This window comes from Furipterus horrens, unplaced genomic scaffold (genome assembly GCF_987537825.1).
Source record: "Furipterus horrens unplaced genomic scaffold, mFurHor1.1.pri manual_scaffold_1, whole genome shotgun sequence".
NCBI lineage: Eukaryota > Metazoa > Chordata > Mammalia > Chiroptera > Furipteridae > Furipterus > Furipterus horrens.
Window position 1 is genome coordinate 217,018,946 of NW_028327171.1, and position 9,550 is coordinate 217,028,495.

The 9,550-nt window shown below is 57.7% G+C and overlaps 1 protein-coding gene across 2 annotated transcripts; it reads right to left on the reverse strand.

Annotated features, from left to right (window-relative positions):
• Positions 1–7,767: 7,767 nt before the first annotated feature.
• Positions 7,768–9,550, reverse strand: HES6 (hes family bHLH transcription factor 6). Of its 2 annotated transcripts, none has more exons than XM_090269746.1 (4): positions 9,385–9,550; positions 9,222–9,308; positions 9,040–9,121; positions 7,768–8,800 (listed from the first exon to the last, which is right to left on the reverse strand). In XM_090269746.1, the coding sequence occupies exons 1-4, from the start codon at positions 9,472–9,474 to the stop codon at positions 8,376–8,378; spliced, it is 684 nt and encodes a 227-aa protein (XP_090125872.1). In that variant the 5' UTR covers positions 9,475–9,550; the 3' UTR covers positions 7,768–8,375. The 2 variants fall into 2 exon arrangements, with proteins under 2 accessions (XP_090125872.1, XP_090125864.1); XM_090269738.1 differs by having other exon boundaries at positions 9,222–9,311.

Consider the following 9,550-nt stretch of genomic DNA (forward strand, 5'->3'; position numbering starts at 1 on the left):
TGGCCCGGGACGGGTGCTCGCATACATTGTTCAGGTGGCTGAGTGAATAAATGAACAGATAAGCGTGTCCACTTTTGGTGCTCCAAGGACAGGACACAGCCTTCCTACCTCACGAGTGTCAGGAAGGGTAGAGCCAAGTGTGGGCCTCCTGGGCCCTTGCTCAGGACTGCCCGAAGGAGACCCATGAGTTTGCACGTAGGAAATGAGCGTGGCCCTGGCTGGTGTGGCTCAGTGGACTACAGACCGAAAAGTCGCCGGTTCGATTCCCAGTCAGGGCACAGGCCTGGCTTGCAGGCCAGGTCCCCAGTTGGGGCCATGCGAGAGGCAACCCCACATGGATGTTTCCCTCCCTCCCTCCCTTCTCTCTAAAAATAAATAAAATCTTTAAATTAGAAAGAGAAAATGAGCATGTATGTCTCATTTGAGACCTTAAACTGCCTTAGAGACAGGAAGGCACCTAATGGCCCATGACATTGGCTGCCTACGTGGCAGGTGGTATTTTCCAGTTTTCTGCAACAATCATCCCATCAAGAGGCAGCTGAGTCTCTTCCCCTTGAACCAGAGAGTGGGAGACGTTCAATTTATGATTTCCAAGGCGAAGCCATCAAAGGCCATGCAGCTTTGGCCTGGTTCCCTGGAAACGTGCTCTGAGCAAAGTCAGTCCCCAACAAGAAGTCCACCTGCTCTGAGGCTGCTGAGCCGGAGAAGCCACGGGCGGGCGCTGTGCTCAACAGCTCCCGCTGATCCGCCAGCCGGCAGCCAGCAGCGGCTGCTAGCCTCCCCCGGTGAGTCACCTTGGACGTCCTCAGGTGGCCCTGGCCCCAGCCAACAGCTGCCCTCATGAGAAACCCCAGGCGGGGACTGCCCAGCTCAGCACGTTATGAATTCCTGACCCACAAAATAAGGACCAAAGTGAAGTGGTTGTGAACGGTTAAGCTTCTGGCACCTGTAAGGCAGCAACAGTAACTGAACGACCTGTCACACAGGCTCATTTTGTGCACCCAGAGAGGCACTGTTCTGTTTCCCATGGCAATGGGGAGAGGCACTGTGTAGCACCTCTGGTCTGCAGAGGTTGCATAAATGTTGCAAGTCACACTGCAAAATTCATTGACGGTGTTTAGTTTATTGAGAGCCATGGCCTTGAAGGTAGGGCCATGTCCTAAACCTGAGGAGCTCGGGGGCCACATGGCAGGCTTGACCAGCTCTGTGACCCAAAGTAACCCCACAAATGTGGTCTGATCACAAATCCCTAACTGGGCAGGTCATGGTGGGTAGTCCCAGCGCAGGCCTATAGCTTCCTAAGCAAAGGTCAGTCTTGACCTTCAGTGAGTCCTGTCTGTTGTTCTTATGCATCTAAGATAACGTGTCAGATTTACTTTCTTTTTCTTTTGTCCCTTGAAGTCACAACCGGTGGCCCCAGAGCAGAAGGCCACATCGTTATTTTGTCCCCCAATAGTATCTCTGTGTGCTGCGTTAATATTAGCTGTCCTGTTGCCACCGATATAAAAGAAGTATGTTTCTCCCTTTGCCTTGCATCCAATCCCAGAGGTTTCCCAGCTGTGTTCTCTCCTGCCGCCTTAATCTACCGCCCACGGATCTCATGCAACTCCCCCAGCCCTTGCGTCTCCTCCTTTGATTCTAACGTATAAAATAAACTGTGAAACTGCCATTCTCCAGAGCATTATCTCAGTCCATTGAGATTTCACTTCTGGGCCTGTCCTCAAAATTTAACTCAAATAACCTTACAAGACTTTTCTAGGGGCTGGACATTCCTTCACAGCCAAGGCAGAGAACTGAGAACACTGTGTGCCTGTTTGGCTGTTTGGGGCCAGGCACTAGTTAGGTGCTTTGCAAATGTTAATTTGATATAATCTCTCAGCAGCCTGTAAGGAAAGTAATATTGCCTTGGATAGGTCTGCAGAAGGTTCCCCTGGAGTCAGGCGAGATCTGATTAGCCCTTGAGAGAAAAGTCTATGATCAGAAACATGTAGTTCCTGTACCCACTAGCCAGAGTAGAAAAACCTTGTAATACATGGGATGCATGTATGTTTGCACATGTGCACCAGTGCACATGTGGAAGGCAAAGAAATAGTCAAGGACTTTGAGGGCACTTGTACCTGATACCCACAGAACCTCCTCCCAGGGGCTGCCTTTTGGGTGGAGGGTGGAGCACAAAGGCCTGGATGGGGACAGAGAGGAGTTAGGTGGGTGAGTGAGACGGCTATGCTGGGGGCATTTCAGAGGGCGTCTTTTTTTATTTTTTAAGAAGGTTACTTATTTTATTTTCATTATATTTTATTTGTTTTTAGAGAGAGAGGAAAGGAGAGAGGGAGAGAAATATCAATGTGCGGTGGCCTCTCACTTGCGCCCCCAACTGGGGGCCTGGCATACAACCTAGTCATGTGCCCTGACTGGGAATCGAACCAGCGACACTTCATTCGCAGGCCGACGCTCAATCCACTGAGCCACAGCAGCCAGGGCTTTCCACAAAGGGGTCTTAAATGCCAAGATGGTGAGTATAGCTCAATGGGGGAGCCATTTTTTGCAGCTAGAAAATCTCACTGTTCCAAAAAGTCACGAAGGGGTTGCACCCTCCCCTGCTTCCACCCAGTTTGCAATCTAGTCATTTCACAGAATTACAGACCCAGCCACTGTCACAGCAGAAAGAGCCCCAGGGGCCTTGTACCTCTTCCTCTTCTCATTAGAGGGGACCGGCCGTCCACTCTGAACCTTCTTTCAAGATTCAACTCATTGGCTTCTCTTTGTCTAAGTGTGGTGTGCCGCAGTGCGTGATCTAGATCCTCCTCGATTTACTCTCCTCCAAAGTTATCTTTGTTGGGTCTTTGGCTGTAAATACACCTGCATTCTTGTCTCTTCTGGGAACTCGACACACATCTAGCGCCGGCTGTCTCCTCAACATCCCCACTTGGAAGCCTAATAGGCAACTCAAACTAAGCATATGCCAAGGTCAACTCCTGCTCCCTCCCCGAACACGCGCTCCCCCTAGCCTTTCTCAAATCACCGTCCCCGGAGGTGGTGGACTGATCTGATGAGATCACTGGGGAGCGGTGGGAGGGGCCATAGGAGGAGGTTGCCGAGGCAACGCGAGGCGGCCTGGGACGCGATTGGCTGAGACGCTGGAGCCTCCAGAGCCGTGGAAATACAAAGAGGCCGGCTCCGTGGCTCACGGCTTTTCTGGCTCCTGGGCTGGATCTCTCAAGCTCGCTTTCAGGCTCTTCTTTCTCAAAGATGCCTACACAATGGTGCCGCAGCGGCCTGCACTTCCAACGGACGGTGTTTTGGACGGGAAGGAGCTCCCGGCACAGCCTAGGAGGGTGGCAGGGGTATTCTTTGGGTGTTCCAGAGGGACAGGCGCTGAGGCAGAAGCCAGCCATTGTTCTGGAATTGTGTAGCTTTTGTGTATTACGTTGTTTTAGTTTGTAAACTAACCTTATAGAAACCAACAGGGGACTGACTGAACTCAGGTGTTAGAGTTTAGCCTTGATTGATGGGCTTAAGTGATTAGAGCTGTGACTTGATAGGCTTAAGGGACGGCTTTTGAATAAAGCCTCCTTAATCACCAAACCTTTGCCTCTGGAGTGTTGCCTACACGGTGGCAGCGGGACCCCAGTTGCTGTTTCCTAACAGAGGGGCCCCTGCCAAAACCTAGGCACCACCCTTGACCCCTGCCTTCTCCTCCGCCCGACAGCCCGCTCAGTAGGTCTTGCCTGTCCTACCTCCAACCTCTCCACGTCCCCTTCTGCCACTTTGATCCCAGACCAAGCCCCCGTATGCCCTCCTCCAGTAACAGACTGCCTCCTCTGTTACTCTTGTCCTCCTACAGGTGGCTTTCCAGAAGAAGAAAAAAAAAAAAGAGGGAGGGATACTTTAAAAACATTACCCAGCCCTCTGCCCTCTCTTGCTCAAGTCCTTCCGTTGCTTCCCATTTAATTAGAACAAAACCCAAAGTCCTGGCCACGCTTCAGAGGCGTCTAGGCTCTCCCCTGTGCAGGGTGCCCCACCTCCGCCGCCCGCCCGGGACTGCGGCCGGTCCCCGCGGTTCCTTGCTTTCCTGGACCCCATCGCAGGCACTTAACTGAGCCATACGAATTCTACTTCTGAGAATAGTATTGGGCTTTTCACAAATGATATACATATATGTTTATTTACTTATTTTTTAAATCTTCATCCGAGGACATGCGCACTGGTTTTTTTTCTCTTTTTTTAAGAGGGTAAGGCAGGAAGAGAGAAACATCACAGGCCTGGTACCCGCCCTGACTGGGGCCGAACAGCAACCCAGGCGTGTGCCCCGATCCACCGTCGAACCCACCACCTTCCCGTTTACAGATCGACTCAGCCAACTGAGCCACACAGCCCAGGGCTCACAAATGCTATTGGAGCAAACATTTTCTGAAACTCTTAACCTGGAAAACAAATTTACCAGGGAACTTTTAATACTCTGTTCGCTTAAGACCCCCTCCTTCCTGGACCTCAGCCGCTGTTGGCTTTCGAACCGTCTCGGGAGCTTTTAATACCCCGACGTGCAGGCCGCCTGTAACCCGCGGTCGGTGGCCCCAGCGCAGACCCGCCCCGCGGCTGGGGTGCAGGAAGCCCAGAGAGGCTTCTGGGAATCGCAGTCCCGGCTTGGCCTCCATGGGCCTCGGGGAAAGGGAAGTAGAAGGGTGGGAACTACACCTCCCAGGAGGCTAGGCGGCTCGCCTTGGGCAAGGTGGGAACGCCACGGGCGTGGCCACAGCGCTGGGGCGTGGTCGCTGTGTGCGGGGGCGGGGCCTTAGCCTCTGCACCGCCAAGTCCCAACCTACTCCGAGCTTCAGGCGCACCCCGCACCTGGCTCACGGGCTCTGGGAGTTCCGCACCCTCTTTCCTAAATCCCTTCGCCTCCCGCAATGCAGGCCCCGAGGGGTCCACCGGCCGGTTCGCGGCGCTGAGCGACCCTGGCCAGATCCCCGCTGCGAGGTCGCTGGCAAAGGCCTGAGCCCAGAGCAGAGCTGCGGGAGGGAGGTCAGGCAGGGCCTCGAAGGCCGCGGACAGGCACTCTGCGTGGAAGTGGGGAGGCGAGTTAGTTCTGCTGCCGCAGTCAGGTTAAGGGTGAGAGGATGGTGCCCGGATTCGGTGGGTGAGAAGGATGATCCAAATGGAGAACTAGAGCTCATGGATCTGACTGAGTGGAAGTGGGACGACAGAAAAAGAAATCGAGGGTAACATCTAGATTTCTTTTTGCCTAATCAATGGGGTGCTGGAACGTGGCAGCGACAGGGACAGTGACAGTGTATTTAGGGGGTGAAAATCAGTCGTGCTTTTTCCCCTCTCTGGTTTGTGATGCCCACCAGACACCGAAGTAGAGACATTGAGTGCACAGGACAGAGGGAGGCCAACAAGGATGGAGGTGGGCTTCGGAGCAAGGGCGCGCGGAGGCCACAAGCAAAATGGGCCGGGTGGGGCTCCTGGGCAGGGGGGGGGGGGAGGAGCTGAGCACACAGCCTTGGACGAGCCTGCCCACATTCAGGGGTCTGCAGGGGAGGGGCATCTAGTAAAGGCCTGAGGCCGGCCAGTGAGGTGGGCCCACCTGGGGAGTGGGTGTCCTTGAGCTTGGAGGGAGTGGTGACCGCGAGGAGTGCTTGGCTGGAAGGTGACTGGTGAAGCTTAGGGACAGGACCTCTGGTTTTGGAAACGTGGATGTCTCTGGAGATCTTGACAAGGGCGGTTTCAGTGGAGCGGTGGGCACAGCAGTCTGGCGAGGAAGGAAGGGCGTGAGAGGCGCAGGTGCGGAAGTGGCCACAGGATGTCCACGACGCTTTCAAGGAATCTTGCTTTAGAGCAGAGAAAGGAGGCAGAGGCTAACAGGCACGGCGGGGCCAGGGAGGTCTTACCTCCCCTTTTTCCAGATGGAGATATTACAGCTAGATTGTAGCATGGAGAGAATGACCCAGCGGGCGGCGAGATTTATGATGCAGTGAAGAGAGCAGAGTCACTGAGAGGTTGGAGGGGACGGCAAGCAGTGCCCGCGTGGGAGGCTGGCGCCACAGTGCATCACCTGGAAGGCAGATGCCTGGGCGGAGGTGAAGGCGGTGTGGTCAGCGGGATAACGGTCTCCCACGGAGTGCACGCCCTCATTCCCAGAGCCTGTGGATGTTACCTAACATGGCAAGGGCCTTTGCAAATCTGACTAAGGATTAAGGACCTTGAGATAGGGAGGGTATCTTGGGTCACCTGGGTGGGCTCAATGGCATCACTAGGGGCCTTGAAAGTAGAAGGAAGAGGAAGGTCAGAAGGAGGTGTGACTATGGAAGAAGAAGGGTCAGGTGGATGCAATGTTGCTGGCTTTGAAGAGGGTGGAGGGGCCGCTAGCCGAGAAATGTGGGCGTCTCTGAAGCAGGAAGAAGAAAGTAGGTTCACCCTCAATCCCCCAGAAGGGAGTGCAGACCCGCTGTGCTTTGAGTCTAGTAAATGCTGTCACGGGCTTCTACAGCGGAACTGCAGGGTGACACACGGGAACCGCAGGGTGACACACGGGAACTGCAGGGTGACACACGGGAACTGCAGGGTGACACACGGGAACCGCAGGGTGACACACGGGAACCGCAGGGTGACACACCGGTGGTGCTTTGAACCGCCAAGGTCGTGGCAGTTACCGCAGCCAAAGACTAACTGGAGCGGGAACAGACCCTGGCTGACACTCTCCAATGGCCTCAGAGCTCACCACAGTGGCCTTTGGTTGCTGCTGGGAGCCACAGGGGACAGAGGTCTCACAGGTGGACCTGCTCTTCATCTGTGTTCCTGTGGACACCTCCTACATCGATCTGTGTGGGGCGATTAAAATAATCCCAGGAGTGATATTTCCATTCTCTCAAGCCCTGCCTTAGGCACCTGCCTCCCCACCCCACCTGCTCAGCACCTCATCCCCAGTGGCTAAAATTAAGCTGCATCTGGGGGCTGAGGCCCAAGACTGAATCACTGAGCAGCCCCTGCGAAACGCCCAGGGGGTCAGCCACTGTGGGGGCCTTTGGTAAGAGGGCTGTTGGGAAAGTTGTTTTTGAAGCAAAGGTTCACAACTAGATAGACTCGGGTGTCAGTCCTAAATTGTCACACCTCATCCCCTGCACAGCACTGCCAACCTGGAGTGAGAATGAGCTGCTCTGGGGTCCTGAGGCAGATGAAGGGCTGGGCTACCGGTGGCAGTGACCACTGCTAACTGACCACCTGCCAGCGGCAGGCCTGACCCAGCCCAGCTGCCTGTCTTGTCACCTTCCTTCCAAGGCTTCTGACCTCTGGGCCCAGGACGACCTCTGGTCTAAGCCATGACCTGGGTCACTGAGGTCACTGGCCATGGTGGAAGCTCCCTCTCAGTCAAGAGAAGTGACAACACCAGCAGACTGACATCACACTCACGGATCCTAACACAGGTGTTTGAAAAAAACTTCCAAACCACGTGGCATTAGTTTATTCCTGGGGGCTCACGAACTAGAGAATGGTCGGGGACAGGCTGCTTCCCTATTGCCTGGTCACTCTGCAGACAAAGCCCGTGCCGGCGACAGCCACCTCCAGGCCGGACAGCTCCCAAGCAGGTGAGGCCTGAGGAGCTGCTCCCACCAGGGAGGGGGAGGCACTGTCCCCTGTGAGGCAGTGTCCTGTCTCCACTACCATTCCCTCGCTCACTTGGCTGACAAGGGCGAGCATGAGACCCAGGAAAAACGGGGCTGGGTTAGATTTACAGATGTGACACACTAATGGCACCATACCCTGCAGTAATGCTTCAGAGAGTAACCAAGGCTCCACAATCCTTTATTTGCTAGAACTGCAACAGTTGATGACCGCGTCACGGACCGACTCAAGTGCAGTAAACGCAGGGCCTACGCAAAGCCTCGCCTCTCTCCGGCAGCCACGGGCGGTGCTGCGCCTGTCTCCCTGGGTCCTGGCTGAAGTGGCAAGTTCAAGCTTCTGCTCAGCCCAGGGCTGCCAGGGCCTGAGGTCTCCCTCTGCCCCAACACTAGTGCCCTGCACCGAGGAGAGGCTCAGCACCACTCTGGTCACTTCTGTCGCCAGATCTGCACAGTGCCTTAAAGACTGGGACAGGCGAACCCCGGAGAGCCCGGGTAGCTCTGTGACCTTCTTCCTCCTGTGTGGGGCGCCCTCCCTCCACCCTCCCAAAGGTGGGGCATGAAGTCCATAAGTCACTCCTGGAAGGGAAGGTCTAGGGGCCTCATGGGGCCGGCCATACAGGACTGCCCTACAAGCCACCCACTAGGGGGGCAGACATCCAGGACCCTGCCCCACAGCATCTGGACCCCAGGGAGGAGGGCTAGAGGTGGGAAGGTTGGGCCCACCCCTGCAGGCCCCAGGCTGGCTGGTGTTAGTCACCAAGGCCTCCAAATGCTCTGGGCTGTGTGGGCAGTGGTAAGGCTACCCAGGGCGGCAGGCACCAAGTCCAGCCCCTCCACAGGTGCGCGGCTCAGTTCAGTCTCAGGAGCCTCCTCGAGGTCGGAGCATAGGTCATCCCCAGGGGGTGGGGGGCTGGGTAGCGGAGACCCCAGGGCCCCTCCTGTGAGCCAGCTGCTTCGCCTCGGGGCTCCCAGGGGCCGAGCCAGGGCGTCCCCCAGCAGATCCCGGAAGCTGCTGCCCTCGCGCAGCGGCATGGACTCCAGCAGGTGGTTCAGGAGCTCTGAGGCAACGGTGGCGTCGATGGCCTGGCAGGTGGACACGAACGTGTGCACCTCATGCATACACTGGATGTAGCCCGCGGCAAAGCGCTCGCTGGCTTCCGCCTGCAGCTGCTCGAGCCCTGCGCCCGGGGATCGGAGGGAGAGAGCCGTGCCCGGTGAGCCCCGCCTGTCGTGTCCCGACCCACCCGGCCCGCGGTGACCAGGCTCACCCAGGAGACGCTGGGGCGCGCCCTGCTCCGTGGTGAGCTCTCGCTGCCGACAGCACAGGGGCATCGGACCGAGGGACCCTATGCCCCCGCGGGGGGCCGGTGGGCGAACGCGCCCCGCACCCCAGCCCGTGGGTTCTGCCGCCACTCACCGCGCGCCCGGCCCCGCAGCGCACCCTGCACGCGCCGCACGGTCAGCTCCAGCACCTCGGCGTTCTCCAGCTTGGCCTGCACCTGCGCCGGCGGGGGGACCGTGGCGGGGGGCGGTGAGGGCGGGCAGCGTCGCGACCCCCGCCCGCCCGGCAGTCCCGGGGCGCGCGCCCACCCGCCGCACCTCGGCGCCCGCCAGCAGCAGCCGCAGCTCCTGCAGGCTCTCGTTGATCCGCGCGCGCCGCTTCTTCTCCACCAGGGGCTTCCGGGCCTGCTGGAAGCCGGCCAGTAAGCGCCAGCGCCGCGCCGGCCCCGCACGCCCGCACGCCCACCGCCCCGGCACGCACCTTGCGGTCCACCCGCGCCTCCCAGCGGCCGTCTCTCTCCCGGCCCGCACGCTCCCATCCCCGGGTGCCAGGCGCCGGGGGCGGAGCCATGACCCACACGGTCCGGAGGTCCCCAGGCGCACTCAGCACCAGCGCCCCTCGCTGCGCTGCGGGTGGCACTGCCAGC